This window comes from Cyprinus carpio, chromosome B3, assembly GCF_018340385.1.
Source record: "Cyprinus carpio isolate SPL01 chromosome B3, ASM1834038v1, whole genome shotgun sequence".
Taxonomy (NCBI): domain Eukaryota; kingdom Metazoa; phylum Chordata; class Actinopteri; order Cypriniformes; family Cyprinidae; genus Cyprinus; species Cyprinus carpio.
In genome coordinates, this window is record NC_056599.1 from 38,804,745 (window position 1) to 38,822,537 (window position 17,793).

The following is a 17,793-nucleotide window of genomic DNA, read 5'->3' on the forward strand; positions in this document are numbered from 1 at the left end:
TTCCGGCCTCATCTGCTTGCATATGTAAACTGTGCATCATTAATATAGTGATTACTGAATTTGATCTTTTAATATTACTGTTTTACAAAAAATATTATGGCACTTTAAGTGTTTTTACGACGTTTGTCGCATTGAAATATTGCCGCGGGTGCTCTATATGGATTGCAAATGGCCAAAACTAGCATACCTTTGTTTTTATTCTTTTGAGAGGTGATCTAAATATTCGCGGCTGTAAAACAGATCGAAAATTTATAGTTTTGTGCTGCAGCTGTTCTGTGGATGTTTGACCCTCCAGGTCTTCGAGCCGGTCACGTGACTGAAAGCTATCAATTAAAGGGGAGGATTCTCTGACGGCGCGCGCGCACAGCGAACATGACGTCACGCGCCACGCACAGCCTCGTTTGGCAAGACGGAGGGCTTGAAGAGGGAAATAGAAGCAGAAACCTAGAAAAGAAAATCCAGGCTTCTCCGTCCAAACAGAAGAGCTCGTTAGAATGGCCGAAGAAAATATCTTCCTGTTCGTCCCGAATTTGATTGGTGAGTCTCAACCGAGAGAGTTAACGTTACCTAACGATCGTCAGCGCGCGACAGAGTCCTGCGCACGTTTAACCGCCGCTCTCTGACAGATAATGGTTATTTCATTCCAAATGTGTGCTTAAAGATCACACAAGTTTTAAGGTAAAGATTCTAGCGTACAGTTTTCATGATTGTGTTTGACAGCGTTTCTTTTTTTACTTCCTGCGGATGTTGACATGATGCTGTGGCTGTCACTGATGCTCCACAGTACAGTACAGCCTCTGAACTATAACAGAGAACATTACTATCAGTGTAGCATATAAAGAGGATTAAAGTCGGTATGAAAATAAAATTCACTTCACACCATCTATTGTATAAAAGCGCATTATGGATCTTATTGTAAACAGTTTATCTGTGCATATGTTATTGTCAACATTTTTGGACCTAACGTAGTAAAGTTGAATGAAATTGTCATAACTGATAAACGACAGACTTCTCTATGATGATGACACATGCTTACTAAATACTTATTAAAGTATTCAAGAACTTACTTAAGGACTTATTAAATAATTTACTCTGCTTAAACTCTGTCCCTTCATGTTTGTTTTCATCTGCCTCAACTTTTAAGTGTGACATGCACATCTCAGAATATCTAATTAACAATTAGTTCCCAGGTTTTATAATTAATTTCCTTGTTTTAGTTGAATCTGGGCCACAAATTAAGAATTTGTTACCACAACTTATTCATTTGTTCCTTTTTTTAGTAAGTCATGGCCACGTTGCATTAATTTGTTCCCTTGTTTTATTATTTTTTTCTCTCATTTTAGTTATATTGAGGCCACAAATTAAGTATTTGTTCTCATAGCTTACTAATTACTCCCCTTGTTATGATTAAATCACGGCTACAAATTAGGAATTTGTTCCTACGACTTCTAAATTCATTCCCTCGTTTTAGTTAATTGGGGGCCACATTGTACTTAATAATTCCTGACTTTAATGAAATCAAAACTTTGTATTACCAATTAGAGGGTAAAATGAGGGAACAAATACAAATTCCTAATCTTTGGCCATGTTATGTTCATCCGTACATGTGCACTCATAATCCCTTTGAATCTTTTCCACACTTTGAATAGGATATGCCCGTATTGTACTGGCTCTGGTATCCTTCTACCTGATGCCCTGTTGTCCGGGCCCGGCAGTGTTTTGTTACCTACTGAGTGCCCTGTTGGATGCCTTCGATGGACACGCAGCCCGCGCTCTTAATCAAGGTAGAGATATTCAGCTTTGTGTTGTATGTTATTCTACTTTCTATGCTCTTTTCTCTCTATGCCAATCCCTGCCCTCTTTCTTAGGTACAAAGTTTGGTGCCATGCTGGACATGTTGACAGACCGCTGTGCGACCATGTGTCTGCTGGTGAACCTGGCACTGCTGTACCCATCCTACACTTTCTTGTTTCAGCTCAGCATGTGTCTGGATGTGGCCAGCCACTGGCTGCACCTGCACAGGTGTGTCCAAAACATCTTGTATCCAAATAGATTGCCACAGGAACGAGTCCTAAATCCCAAAAATGAGGCATTTTTGAATTTCCAGTCCCATCATTCCAAAGTCAATAGCTGTTTTTCCACTGTCGGGCCAGTGCGAGCTAGGGCTTAAAACGGGCCGGGCGAGGCTAATAGCCTCGGGCCAGTAGCACGAGGCCAAAATAGCGCAGCGTTTCCACCGTCGGGCCAGAAGCTCCGCTGCGCGTCACTAAAACCCGCCCTTTACACGCCTCTCAGGAACAACGTCATGCAAACCCATCGTTTCACCAACAAAGAGAAGTTATCAGAAAACTAATAAGAAATAAATCACTGGAACATGCGCAATCACAAAACAAACACAATAACAGCGGCCTTTTGTTTGCATGCTTTGTTAAATATTTAAATAGAAAAGGATCGATGTTTTACTATAATAAGTGATACATTGAGCATAATGAATTAATTTATCAGGCTTGAAAATTTGTCACAGAAATAAATATTTATTTTTAACGCTGAAGCGTTATGAACATAGCCTGCTTATTCAGTCGAGACTGTTTCTGTTTATTTGTAGTCACATACATCACATTTAGAAAGAATTATAATTTCTCTATTTTTATAAAAGCTCCCAAACAAAAAATCATTATTATATTTTTATGACATAGGCAACGTGGAGCTAAACTCTCGAGATGAGACTTATGACAGATAAAATATGTTACTACACGATTGTGATAGAGAATAAGAAGCTGACGCCTGATTTCTTCAAGCGGTTGCATTTACAATGTTTACTATGGTAACGTTAATACCTAGTGTGCATATTCTTTTGCATCGCTTATAAATATTTCTGCCTTTTATGGTGATTATAATTCACATCGGATTGGATCGAGTTATTTCAAACACTCGCTGCTGACTGAAAGTGAGTTTTGATGTATGCTTATTTTTTGATTAATGCTGGTGTTATAGCTGTTAGGGGCCAAGGTTTTCGCCCTGCCAAGACGCTCTCCAGACGCGGAGAAACTCCGCCTTCGTTCATAACCACTCCTCTAGCCCCAGCTGACCCGCTTTGGGCCAAGGTTTTCGTCGGGCCAAAAACCCTGGGCGTTGGCCCCGACGAGGCACGATCAAGCCCCACAAGTGACCGTGGAAACGTGACTGGCACGCACTAGCACGCCCGCTTTTGGCCCGACAGTGGAAACGCGGCTAATGTGTTTTCAGCCTGAAGTTTTTGGTTAAATGCTTGAAATAAGGGCTGCATTAAAAAGCATGGTCTATATATAGAATGAATGTAATCTTTGGGTCTCTAGAAATCTCTCTTCATGTTTACAGATTATCTCATCCCAAATTGGTAAACATCATCCATCAGAGGCAGATCCTGGCATAGGCTACATAGTCAGTTTGCCAAGATTGTGCAACATGGGACACCACTGCCACCCTCACACACATAGCTCTCAGATGCACGCTTCACTTGTCTAATTGTTAGTTGCAGTTTGCTTTTCCTTTCAGTGAAAATGCGAAATTAAAAGCTCCCCCATTTTTAATAAACATCTACTTCCAATTCCAATTTCCAACGTCGTCTTCCAATTAACAGTCGATTAAGAACCTGCCTTAGATGTGTTTCTTTTTTATTTATTTTTTTGATAATTTCACAATATGGAAGTGATGAATTGTCGCTATTTCCGTTTTATCATGACCTTAAAAAACACTTTTGAGCTATGCTTGAACCCACAATCTCTCAGCTAGCCAGATTTTCCTTATAACACTTTATTAAAATCGGTAACTAACACTAACACTATTATAGAATTGTTAGTAAAACTTTGTCTTCTCCATGGAGCCCCTGGAGTACTTTCATGGATCTCCACATGCCCCTAGAATCATTTTTTGTTTATGTTCTACGTAAATCTACATAAATCATTGTTAATAATGAGTTGTTCCTGTCTTCCATTTTGTTTTTTTTTTTTTTTTTTTTTTTTTTTCAGTTCCATGATGAAGGGAGCCACCAGTCACAAGACCATTGACCTTTCTGGCAACCCCATCTTAAGGCTGTACTACACATCCAGGGTAACACACTCACTCATGCACATTCATTCACACGGTCAGGAGCATATTTAGATGTTCTTGAAGTATGCATATCTAGTGAAGAAGTTTACACGTACAGACTGTTCTGACATCAGTGTTTTTCCACAGCCGGTGTTGTTTTTCATGTGTATGGGGAACGAGCTGTTCTTCTGTCTGCTGTATATAATGTACTACATTGAGGAACCCCAGAGTGAGTATCAGCAGGCTTTACAATGAACTTCTTTTTCATAACATTATACTTTGTGTTATATAACCTCAGCAACTAGTAAGTGCTGCTGCACTTTTATTCATTTAAGTAGTACTAAATTCATAAGGATGCACTGTAAAAAAAAAATTCTCCGCATATTTTTTTTTTTTCTCCGCAGTGTGGCTGCAGTGTCTGCTGGGAGTTTGCGGCGTGGTCTGTGTGCTGAAGTCTGGCATTAGTCTCCTCCACCTCATCACCGCGTCCCGTAACATGGCAGCTATCGATGTGGCTGACCGTGAGAGAGAGCGGAGCAAAGCACAATGAGATGTGAGAGTATGCAGAAACCAAGAAAAATGAAACAAAGGCCGTGAAATAAGAACGCTGGCCAGTATAGACGAAGATGAGAGCATGGAAATCAATTATGGGACCTTGCAAAGCCTCACTGAGCACTTATATTTATTTGAATACAGATTATCAATGCTATAACACCAGGGCAAATTCGTTACGAGTTTTATCCATATTCCTGTAGATGTGCTTTTTATTTCTGTTGATGGAACTAGTTGCACTATGAGTGTACCATGTTTATGTCATCTTTGGAGTGTCATAATCATTTTGATTTTTGACGGTTAATTTATTTGTTAATGGAATAATCATGTATCATTTTAATGGGATTTAGAATAGCTCTGCGGTTTAAAACCAACATTTCCACACATGCGCATTCCACGCTTCCACTGAAAGCCACTCTAGTATTACAGTATTTGGCCGTTGTTTTATCATTACTTGTGATATTGAATTGTTTGAACTCTTTGTATTAGCCTGTCTATTACTGTTTTGTTGCAGGTATATCAAAGAACTTTGAATATTCATATGAAGAGTTGTGAAGCTATAATTATATTAAACAAGTGGCTCTGGCATCATTTTCGTCCATATCCTTCTGAATGTATTCTTGGTTTATGGTAGAGAGGTAGACATACTGTTTGCTGTCTGAAGTTTTACAGCCGTTGTTATAAATAATCAGAAATATATGAGAGTTATATGATTGTGGAGTAAAGTCCTTTTGTACTGCAACCTGATGATTTGACAATAAAGATATCCTGACACAAAGATGCAGCTTCTACTGACCATGTTATTTCAAGAACGTTTAATGAATTTAATCTGCATATTATGTGTGATGGTGTTTTGGGTTTATTTTAAAGGCTAGTTCTACAATGGATGAAAATCAGACGGTTTTGTGCTGCTGGTGTAATGTTGTAGAGAAGTTAAGTGAACGTTAAAGCAACGTTCTCTGAAGCGCCACGCACAGCCTAAAACAAACGTTCTATTTTCTTTCAAAATGCCCGAGCGTTCTATTCTGAGAATGTTTTGTGAGACTCAAAACGCAACGCACTGGGAGCCCAGAGCTGTTAGGTGTGCGTGAATCTGACTGATATATATGTGTTTAATCCGATTGGGCGCGTACAATTATTATCGGCAGTGATCTGGAGCCGCTTATTATTTACCGCGGCTGCGTCTGCGTGCGTCTTTACCTTTAAGGACCTGCGACATTTTTTCCCCCCATACGAACATCCAGTTGTCTACCGCCGAGAATCTTTGTGTTGTAGGGCTAGTTTTTGGAGAAGAACGCGCGGATGGTTTGTTTTAACTGATCTCGATGTTTATGCTGTAATTTGCGTCGGCCGAACTCGAGCGCCGGAGGGGCGCGAGAGGACACCGCGCTCGAGAACATCGCGTGGAGGAGGGGACGAAGACACAAGAGGGGGTGTTCACTCAAAATATACTATCCCTTTAAAACAAGGGGGACACGGCGGTGGGGGAGAGATAGCGGGGCAGAGAAGACGGGATAAAAAAAAGAAAAGGAAGAAAGAGCGAGGGTGGGAGGGTGAGAGTATTGCAGGAAAAAAAAGGAAAAAAATGTCATCCTCTCGATTGAAATGCCGAGGCGGAGCCGTGGACGACGACCGGTGAAGCGCTCGCCAGACGCGAATGAGATTTAACGCGACGCCGAGGCTCGCGCAGATGCCGCTCCGGGCCTGGATGGGGAATCTTATAATAAAATTGATGGCATTATTTTTAACCACGACATGCGAGCAAATGAAACATTAAACTGCCTTTTGAATTCTATTACTTTTGCATGAATTATTGCACAGCGGTCTAATTAATAAGAAAACATTACATGCAGAAATTCATTTTATATTATATTTTTAAGCATGGTCGGCCACTGCTATGTGACAATGCGGCGTTCATAACATACTGTGACTGACAGCTGCCATTTCTTATTTTGTACCGTTTAGAAATACGGTAATATATATATTTATCTGTGTCCTTGTAATATGCATTCTTTCACTTTTTAAATTTCACTGTCATTTTATATTTGGTAGCTTTTTACATTTCATGTAGATTTGATAAGATAGTGGAAGGAGACGTTGTCCGTTAGGAGAAAAAAATCGACTAGTTTGTTTCAAGCGGCGTCTGTGCTGTTCTGCACGTCATGATGGATGCAACTTGGAGCAATTTCCTCTTTCAGGTAAGAAAATGCTTATGCGTGCTAATGCTGATAGCCTTTTAGTCGTTTAACGTTCATTTAAATGCATGTCATAATCGCTAGCATTTGTCCATAATGGCACCGGTGTGCTTTCATTCACAAGGCACAAGAATGTTTAAAATCTGTGATTTTGCCCCTTCTCACGACAGACTCCGCCTTCACAGTCCCAAACTGACGCGACCCTCCAATCAGATCTCCTCCCGGAGCTCACGGATGGCGCTCAGGACCCGCCCCCTGAGCACATATCCCCGCCCCCATCCACGGTGGACACCGCGGCGCTGAGCGAGGAGCCCGTGCCGGGTGAGGGAGGGGCAAAACAGGAGGGTGGGAAGGGAGGTCACTGGGGACTGGAGAGAGAACCGAGGTTAGGCTGGTGCATTAGTGGCTGGAGAGGGATGTAAATGAGTGAGCATGTTAATGAGACACTTATTTGCATAAGGTCGGAATATCATTTAGGATGCCTGCATTTATTCTCTCTTTGAAACAACACTACCCACAAAACAATGTTTGAATACAGAGTGTCAGTGGGGTTTCAGAAGTCAATATGTAATTAATTTTCTCTATACACTAATGTATTTTAGTGATCCTGCTTGATTGTCAGAAAACAACACTACCCACAAAACCTGAAGAGGGATTGACCATTCAGAGACGTTTTATGTATCCATGGAAACAGAAACAGGGTCAATGAACCAGTGCTGTTATTGTTAACTAAAACTAATAAAAATGGTCATTACAATAAAGCAATATTGTAAAATGAAGTAAGTTATAAATCAATAAATAAAGCAATAAACTAAATGATCAATAATAGATGAAAGTATTAAAATAATGGAAAAAAAAACTTCAAAGACAACTAGAAAAGCTGCTTTGGCAACTAAAATAAGTTTAAGTTAAAATAATAAAAATACTAAATTAAAACTGACATATAAAAATATATAGTAAAATAAAACTATATATATAGATAGATAGATAGATAGATATTATATTATTAAATATAAAATATATTTAAAAAAATTATATAAATAATGTAATAATAAATACTGTAACATTCCTGCTGCTCTTTCAAGCTACTCTATATTTATACAGTTGACTGTTCCTATCAATTTATAATGATGTGTGGTTCATTGAGTAGCTGATCACAGACATACACAGTCTAATATCATCGTCTTTTTTCTCCAACTTTTCAAAACCTTCGTGTATTCAAAGGTTTTTATGATGTGATTCATGTTGGAGCTGCTTAGAAGTCTGTGCTTAATAATCTTTTTCAAATCCCAAGGGTAAAAACATTTCCGGGACCAAAGCAAATTGGGCCATTTTTTATGCATTTCATGTAGTCCTGAGAATAGCAATAAAACGTGCTTAGTTCTCTAATGGTAATAGAATGATAAACACACAGATAAAGCGTAGGTTTTCATAACTAATGTGCATTTTTGGCACATTATTGTGATGCATTAGTGCTAAAACGTTTCCTGTTTTTGTCAGTAAGTTTTAAAAAGATAAAGAAACATGAAATTTCTCATCTCATTGTAATTGCTGCTTTCAAGCTTTTACATAGAAACTTTTTTAATACAGCATAGCGTGTTTCTTGAGTATAGACTACACCTGTGTATGAACACCATCTCTCTCTTTTTCTCTTTCCCAGTGAAGCCAGTCACTCGGCCGGCCCGACCTGCACACATCTGCTCCATATGTAACAAGCAGTTTAAGAACAGTTACAACCTGCGGCGTCACCAGTCTGTCCACACTGGAGTGAAGATGAAGGACAGAGCCGCTAGAGAGAAAATAGATGGAAGCAAGGCCGGAGAACGTATGGAGAGGCAGACCATCCCCCTTTCTCTCCTCCAGCTGTCTATACCTGCCTCCATACACACGGCGATCGACCCCATGGCCCAGCCTTCCCCAATCAGCAATCAGCAGGTAGAGACGGTGGCTCTCTCTATCGCCCCGGCAACGGTCGCCATGACAGTGAACCAGCCCCTCCCTACTGCAGTGGTGGTTACTGGGACAATGGTTCAGGTCAGTCACTTTTTTGATCAAAAATAGAGAAAAAGTTTAATATTATGAAATATTATTGCAATTTTCTATTTTAATATACTGTAAAATATAATTTCTGTATTTTTTTTTAAACTTGTGATACTTTTTAAAGGATTTTTTGATGAATAAAAAGTTGTTGTTTTATTTTTAAACTGTTTCCAATATTGATGATAAATCATCATATTATTAGACTGATTTCTGAAGGATCATGTGACACTGAAGTCTGGAGTAATGATGCTGAAAATTCAGCTTTGCATCATAGAAATAAATTATGTTTTAAAGTATATTAAAATAATAAACCAAAAATAATAAATCATTATTTTAAATTCCAATTATATTTCATAATAATACAGTTATTTTTTTATCAAAGAAATACAACTTTGATGGGCATAAGAGACTTAAAAAAACATTAAAAATCATTCTGATCCCAAACGTTTGAACGGTAGTGTATACACACACACACACACACACACACACACACACACACACACACACAAATGTTCAGTTGAAACAAATGTTCAGTCCATCAGAAAAAAGTTGACCATCAACCAAGTTTTTTTTTTTTTTTTTGCAAATTGTTTTAATTAATCTGATTACAGTTTAAAACCTTGATATGTTATCATGCCTTTATTTTTAGTAATAAATGTTTAATAAACAATTAAATTTAATATTTAACATTTATTGAAAATATTTGTGTACGTGTATATATAGATCCATCCTAGAAATACATATATAGATTATTTTATTTTTATATTAATCGTAAAATAATAATAATAATAATAACACTGCCAGAGTAAGTAAAAACGTTGCAGATTTAAATAAAGCTGGCTTGGAACAAATACTTTGTGATTATGCATAATTACTAAATTTATTTATTGCATTATCATTTTTTCATGCAGTATCTAAAGGCTGCAGTACGCAACATGACTTTTGCCCAGATATAAAACATGTCTGATATTTTGAGCTGTTTTTAGAACACATTGTTTCAATTTGTGATGTAATCTCCTAGCAACGTGGTGCATGTTTCTCTGTGAGTTTGTTGTGTTTGTAAAGATTTGAATGTCTGGTAGGGTGAGCTCCTCAGCCATTGCCTGTTGCCTGTTTTAAAATATATTCCAGCCTTAAGGGTTAAATAGCTGATTAGGTTTGTCAAACAAATCTCCTAGTTCTGGCAACACAATAACATGATACGTGTGATTTTAAAACAGTAATGGGAAACCAGAAACTATTTATGGAAAGTGTCATTTACCATAATTTCGTGATTATTTCTCCATATGCCTGCTCTCCCATAATGAACTAAAGTAGTTGCAGTCAGTTTCAAACCATCCAATTCCCAAGACTCTGCCAAAATCAGGCTAACAACAGTTGTGTAACGTGGTCTCATACCTGCTCTCACCTCATTTGTTGAACACGTACAGTCAGTTGGTTAGTAGATCAGTAAACAATGAACATGGTTTACCCCCAGAGAGATTTGCTTTGTTTGTGTCACTAACGACGGAAAAACTCAAGATCATAAAATCTGACATTCTGTCCGACATTGTTTTTCAGGCTGCCCCAAATACCAACATGAACGATAACCTAAATAATCCCACCCCGATCCAAATATCTATCCCAATAACAAACCCATTACCCATCAATCCGACGCCCAATCCTAATCCCAACCCTAACCCCAATCCGGTCAGGAAGAACCATGCTTGTGAGGCATGCGGGAAAGCGTTCAGGGACGTGTACCATCTTAACCGGCATCGCCTGTCCCATTCGGACGAGAAGCCGTACTCCTGTCCGATCTGCCAACAGCGGTTTAAGAGAAAGGATCGGATGAGTTATCATGTTCGGTCACACCAGGGAGGAGTGGAGAAACCATATGTGTGTCCGCACTGTGCCAAGGGCTTCTCACGGTAAGAGATAAACCTATGCACACCTGTACACACCAAAAAAACACACTTTATCCATGAGGGCTCTGAGATTATGAGGACATGAATTTTTAATGGTTTCTTTCTATAAACACATGCACGCTTGGTATAAACAAGAACAAGCTGTTTATCAGGCCGATTCACAGCAGGCTTCAACCGTGAGCATTATACTGTAGTTCTGACAGTGCTGGAGGAATGAATGTTGTCATTTCACTAAAAGCTATGGAGAGATGCCCTAATTACTAATTTGAGACTGAAAATGGGTTAGATGAGGAATAAGTGACCTTCTGTCTGTATTTATCTGTGTAATATATATTTAGACACATCTACATCCATATGCAGTCCAGTCAAGCTTGTAGTAAAACTCATGAGGCCCTGAGGTAATAAGAAATAATTTAGCAGCAAAATTTTAAATGAAGAAGTAATGCATATTTTATATACTTTATATAAACTACCTTTTTTATGACATTATTACCTTTATTTTTTAAGAGTGCATTAAGTTGATTGAAAGTGACAGTAAAGATTTGTATAATGGTATAATATATACATAGTTTGTGTGAAAGCATCTCCTACAGTAATTATTGAACACAACTGTACAAACCGTGTCCTGCTGTTTTTAAAGGAGCCTTGATGCTACAGACAGAGGCAGATCTAGTTCACATGGAGATGGGTCCCTATTAATTCTTGTGTTTTTGTACATATTGTGTTTGTTTGTTTGAGCCCTGTCTCTGTCTTCTCCAGGCCTGACCATCTTAACAGTCATGTGCTACAGGTTCACTCCACAGAGAGACCCTTCAAATGTCCGGTAATCATACTCTTCTAGTTTCTCTGTAAACTCTCCCGTTTTCTTGCTCATTTATCATTAATGTTAGTTTTTCCTGCATGCTCTGTGTGATTTGAAGTGCCGTTGATTACCATTGGAAATAATTTGACCTTGTGCCTTAGAATGTAAAACCCAAGGCAAAGCATTCATTACAATCATTTTGGCTACGTCTGCATTAATCCGGATGCATTTTTAAACGCTCTCCGTCCACACTAGCATTTTCAAGCGTTTTCCAAAAGTGTCACCAGAAAACGTTAAATTTGCTTTCTGCACATGCGTAAAGCCTCGAAAAAGCTCACTGCAGATGAGACACACAGAACAGACATGATATGTTTTCATGCAGTTCTTCTGACAGGATTATTTTATTTATGAAAATAACTCACTATTAACTGACGCATCCCGGTCGCACACAGTCATGATTGTATGGCTGATCTAAAACGCAACTGGCCACATGTTTTTCCGCAAATAGCGATCGCGAGTAAATTTGCTTTCATCTTTGCAGGATTGTGATATGAAGAGTGTACAGTGTAACACATCTGTAGCAATAGTGTGAAAGTGCATGCATAGCACATCACATGCACAATACCAGCATAAACACGGATATCTATTGGTATAACATGCGTCACATGACTAAACTTGTGTCATCGTTTTCAGAAGCCTTCAGTTTTTTCACAGTCCACACCACAACGCGAAAACGGCGTTTTCAAATTTATTCACTTTGGAGAGCATTTTCAAAAAGCTCTGTTTTCCTTGATTAAAAACGCTGTGTGGACGGAAGGCCAAAACGGAGAGAAAAAGATGTGTTTTCAAACGAAAACGTTTTAGTGTGGACAAGGCCTTAGACCTCAAATATGAAACATTTTTGCTGAAAAATGCATGCATGTAAATGCTTTTTCCAACTTCTTTATTAGCTTTGTGGCCATCTGCTTGAAATTATACTTTAGAAAATATACATGATTAAAAATGGCAGCCTTTTTATTGGAAAAAAGACCAACATTTTTTAATATTAATGCTTTTGCTATAGTATACATACTACTGCTCAAACATTTGAGGTAAGATTTTTTTTTAAAGAAATGAATTTTTAATTAAAATTTAATTACTTTATTATTAGTATTATTCAGCATGGATGCATTAACTTTCTATTCATCGCAGAATAATAATATATGTTGTTTGAGCATCAAATCGTCATATTAGAAAGATTTCTGAAGGATCATGTGACACTGAAGACTGGAGTAATGATGCTGAAAATTCAGCTTTGTACCACAGGACTTAATTACATTTTCAAATATACAGGTGCATCTCAAAAAATTAGAATGTCGTGGAAAAGTTCATTTATTTCAGTAATTCAACTCAAATTGTGAAACTCATGTATTAAATAAATTAAGTGCACACAGACTGAAGTAGTTTAAGTCTTTGGTTCATTTAATTGTGAGGATTTTGGCTCACATTTAAAAAAAAAACCACCAATTCCCTTCACAAGGAGGGTAAGCCACAAACATTCATTGCCAAAGAAGCTGGCTGTTCACAGAGTGCTGTATCCAAGCATGTTAACAGAAAGTTGAGTGGAAGGAAAAAGTGGGGAAGAAAAAGATGCACAACCAACCGAGAGAACCACAGCCTTATGAGGATTGTCAAGCAAAATCGATTCAAGAATTTGAGTGAAATTCACAAGGAATGGACTGAGGCTAGGGTCAGGGCATCAATAGCCACCACACATAAATGTCAAGGAATTTGGCTACAGTTGTTGTATTCCTCTTGTTCAGCCACTCCTGAACCACAGACAACATCAGAGGCGTCTTACCTGGGCTAAGGAGAAGAAGAACTGGGACTGTTGCCCAGTGGTCCAAAAGTCCTCTTTTCAGACGAGAGCAAGTTTTGTATTTCATTAGGAAACCAAGGTCCTAGAGTCTGAAGGAAGGGTGGAGAAGCTCATAGCCCAAGTTGCTTGGAGTCCAGTGTTAAGTTTCCACAGTCTGTGATGATTTGGGGTGCAATGTCATCTGCTGGTGTTGATCCATTGTGTTTTTTGAAGTCACTGCACCCTTTTAGCAAGACATTTTGGAGCACTTCATGCTTCCTTCTGCTGAGCAGCTTTTTGAAGATGCTGATTTCATTTTCTAGCAGGATTTGGCACCTGCCCACACTGCCAAAAGCACCAAAAGTTGGTTAAATGACCATGGTGTTGGTGTGCTTGACTTGGCCAGCAAACTCACCAGACCTGAACCCCAGAGAGAATCTATGTGGTATTGTCAAGAGGAAAATGAGAAACAAGAGACCAAACAGTGCAGATGAGCTGAAGGCCACTGTCAAAGAAACCTGGGCTTCCATACCACCTCAGCAGTGCCACAAACTGATCACCTCCATGCCACCGCCGAATTGAGGCAGTAATTAAAGAAAAAGGAGGCCCCTACAAGTACTGAGTACATGTACAGTAAATGAATATACTTTCCAGAAGGCCAACAATTCACTAAAAATGTTTATTTTTTTCGGTCTTATGAAGTATTCAACTTTGTTGTGAATTGGTGGGTTTTTGTTAAATGTGAGCCAAAATCATCACAATTAAAAGAACCAAAGACTTAAACTACTTCAGTCTGTGTGCACTGAATTTATTTAATACACCAGTTTCACAATTTGAGTTGAATTAATTAAATAAACTTTTCCACGACATTCTAATTTATTGAGATGCACCTGTATTAAAACTGCTATTGTAAATAGTAATAATATTTCACAGTCTTACTATTTTTAGTGTATTTTTGATCGAATAAATGCAGCCTTGATAAGTATAAGAAACTTCTTTCAAAAACAATAAAAAAATCTTACCAACCCAAAAGTTTTGAACAATAGTCTTTACGGACTCATGTATGAATAATATTATTTTCTATGATAATCAACTGCATAATACTACAGTCAATACCTAGAATATAGTCCTGAATATTCTTGTAAATCATTCTGCATTGTGTGTTTTGGCTCTTTATTAAACTGAATTATGTGTTCTTGTATGTGCATTTGTGATCATATGTGTGCTGATGTACGTGTATGTGGGCCGCAGCCATATGTGTCTGGCAGTGGGTGAGACGAGGATGAGGTCATGATGTGCGTGATGAAGGCAGATCGCAATAGAAAGAGAGTGTTTGATGAACCGTGTTGTTTGTTTGTGCAGACATGCGAATCCGCATTCGCTACGAAAGACCGGTTACGAGCTCATATGATCAGACACGAGGACAAGGTTCCCTGCCACATCTGTGGCAAACTTCTCTCCCCTGCTTACATCACAGATCACATGAGGGTGCATAACCAATCACAGCATCACGTCTGTCACCTCTGCAACCGCAGTGAGTATCATTGATTATTTTATCTGTGGTTAAAAAAACATATCTTCTCCTCATAACATATAACACCCTTTTAAAATATATACAAAAACACAACATTATAAAAAAAATTAATATTGTGAAATATCGTAATTTAAAAAAATAACTGTTTTCTATTTAAATATATTGTAAAATGTAATTTATTCCTGTGATGCAAAGCTGAATTTTCAGCATCATTACTCCAGTCTTCAGTGTCACATGATCCTTCAGAAATCATTATAATATGATGATTTGCTGCTCTAGAAACATTTATTATTGAAAGCAGTATTGCAAACAGTTGTGCTTTTTATTATTATATATGTGTGTGTGTGTTTTATATTTTTGTGGAAACTAATACATTTTGAACAATTTATTGTTTCCTAGTGAAAGAAAGAAAGAAAGAAAGAAAGAAAGAATCATCTTACTAACCACAAATTTTGAACAGCAGTATAAACAGATATCAGAAGTAAGATAAAAATTCAACAGCTGTTCTGACAAATATGGCAAATAATTTGTTAATTATTTTAATTCAGACCAATAATTTTAGTGAGTCTTTTCAACATGAGTCACTAAATAAATGACTAAATAAAAATAAAGAATTGGATTATTCTCGTTGTGCTATATGATCCAGCCAGTGACATCTCAGAAACACATGTTGACTATTTATTGTCTCACATTTATTTCAGACTATAACTTTATAATTATTAATCTTTTACTATGTCTCTGTAGAGACTGAGCACCATCACTGAATAATGGTGAAGGACTCATTTCTATGAATCATTTTTACTTCTTACCCCTTCAGCATAATGCCATTTACAAACAAATGATTCTAATGACCTGATTCTTTTTAGTGAATCAAAAAACATACTCTGCAGCCACTGTAGTCCCAAATGACTTTTTAAAAATAATATAAAAGTTTCACAAATGTTCAATTCTATATCATGGGATTTTTAAACAAATAACAGTTGATCTGCATATTTTGGGAGCTGTTGTTAAGTTTTAAATTTAGGAATTTAATAATGTATCATGTTAGAAAGCTCCCTGAATAATTTACAGCACTACAAAAGTAACAATAAAACAATAATGCTTTTCATAAAAATCCCTCTTGTTCGTTATAGGTTTCACCACACTGACGTACCTGCGTGTCCACGCTCAGAAGCACCATGGGCAAGAGTGGAAGGACAGTGGGGTCGGCCGTGGCTCAGGCCCAGGCGGGGTGCTGTTATGCCAGCTGTGCGGGGTACACTGCAAGACACCCACACAGCTGCAGGGTCACATGGCCACGCACACAAACCAGACAGACCCCAATGTTCCTTGCCCCATCAGCAGCAGCAGCAGTTCAGTGGCGTCAGTGGGCGTAGCCACTCCTGTTTCCAGCCCTCGGTCACAGTCGGGCTGCTGGTGACTGACTGCTCCAGCATTGCTCCTCAGAGCCCAGCTAGCCAACAGCACACCACGAGGAGGGATGGAGGGAGGGAGGGAGGGGGGGGAGGGAAGAAGCGGGGGGGGGGGGGAATGGGTGGGAATGGGGGGAGAGAGGAATCTAAGAGGAAGGGCTAAACCTGGACAGGTGAGCAAAGAAGCGGGACGGTATATCAGATATTCACAACATATTTACCACGATTTGCTGCCCACAGAACTGAATGTCACAGAGACTTTAATTTGGCCATCAACTGGCTTAATTTAAATTAATCAATTCAGTGGTTCATTTGTATTGTCATTCACAAAATTTTATGTCAAAAAATCCCCACGTGGCATTTTACATAAAACTACTATTAAAAAAAATTGACAAAAAAATATGAAAGAGCTCTCGTGTTCACCAAGGATGCATTCATTTGATTAAAATATTGTAATTGTGAAATAATAATACAATTAAACAATAATATATTTTATTTTGATATGCTTTAGAATTTGATTTATTTTTGTTATGGTTATTATTATTATCAATTTTAAAAAGTTCTGCTTAATATTTTTGAGAAATCCGTAATGCATTATTTTTTCAGGATTCTTTGGTGATTAGAAGGTTCTAAAGAACAGCACTTATTTGCATTAGAAATCATTTGTAACATTATAAATACATTTACTCTCAATTTTGATCAACTTAATGCATCCTTGCTAATTAAAAGTATTCATTTCTTTCATAAAAAAAAACTTACTGATCCCAAACTTTTAAATGGTAGAGTACCTTAAAATGTTTTAAGAAAAAAATATATTGAAAATATATTTGTATAGCTAAACATTACTGCTCAATCTGTTTTGTTTTACTGGTGCATTTAAAAGGAGAGTTATTAAAAATATTGTTTCCTTATATTTCATTTAGAAACTGTAAAAAACATGCTCTTGATTTCTTAACAGTATTTAACTTTTGCGTTCACTATTGTAAATCTACTTAACAAATTTAAATATACAGTATTTATATATTATTGTATACATATATGTGTGTTTGTGTGTGCATTTATTTTTCACAGCTATATTGGTCATTTTATAAATATTACTCAGTCCTATTGTTAAGTAATAATATGTTTTTGTAATTGCATTGTCCATCTTTTAGATACAGTTTGTCACCAATCAAACCAAACAATGTTTTCTCACTCCAGGCTGCCTTGGAAATGCCAACACAATGTAAACCTACCCATTACCCCACCTCTCTCATCCACCTCAAATCTAGCTGGGACTGAGCAAGAACTGAACGACTCTCCTTAAAATACATGTGACTTTTGAATGAACTCGAGAAACATCACCCTGCTTCACACTCACTTTTATGTGCAGGCAGAGCAGCAAGTCTCCCTGGATCGCTTTTTCCCCCATACGCTTTGATCTGCTCTGATGGATACAGACTGAAA

General features: G+C 37.8%; 2 protein-coding genes across 3 annotated transcripts; both read left to right on the forward strand.

Annotated features, from left to right (window-relative positions):
* Positions 1 to 358: 358 nt before the first annotated feature.
* LOC109110368 (CDP-diacylglycerol--inositol 3-phosphatidyltransferase-like) lies at positions 359 to 5,398 on the forward strand. The gene is made up of 6 exons (XM_042720979.1): positions 359 to 537; positions 1,650 to 1,784; positions 1,869 to 2,022; positions 4,008 to 4,089; positions 4,216 to 4,297; positions 4,473 to 5,398. Exons 1-6 carry the CDS (start codon positions 495 to 497, stop codon positions 4,616 to 4,618), a joined length of 642 nt encoding a protein of 213 aa, XP_042576913.1. The 5' UTR covers positions 359 to 494; the 3' UTR covers positions 4,619 to 5,398.
* Positions 5,399 to 5,745: 347 nt separating this feature from the next.
* On the forward strand, positions 5,746 to 16,379 carry LOC109110703 (vascular endothelial zinc finger 1-like). 2 transcript variants are annotated; one of them, XM_042720978.1, is made up of 8 exons: positions 5,746 to 6,592; positions 6,692 to 6,818; positions 6,986 to 7,136; positions 8,476 to 8,849; positions 10,416 to 10,765; positions 11,522 to 11,585; positions 14,764 to 14,935; positions 16,069 to 16,379. In XM_042720978.1, exons 2-8 carry the CDS (start codon positions 6,783 to 6,785, stop codon positions 16,353 to 16,355), a joined length of 1,434 nt encoding a protein of 477 aa, XP_042576912.1. In that variant the 5' UTR covers positions 5,746 to 6,592; positions 6,692 to 6,782; the 3' UTR covers positions 16,356 to 16,379. The 2 variants fall into 2 exon arrangements, with proteins under 2 accessions (XP_042576912.1, XP_042576911.1); XM_042720977.1 differs by having other exon boundaries at positions 5,746 to 6,818.
* The last annotated feature ends 1,414 nt before the right edge of the window (positions 16,380 to 17,793 follow it).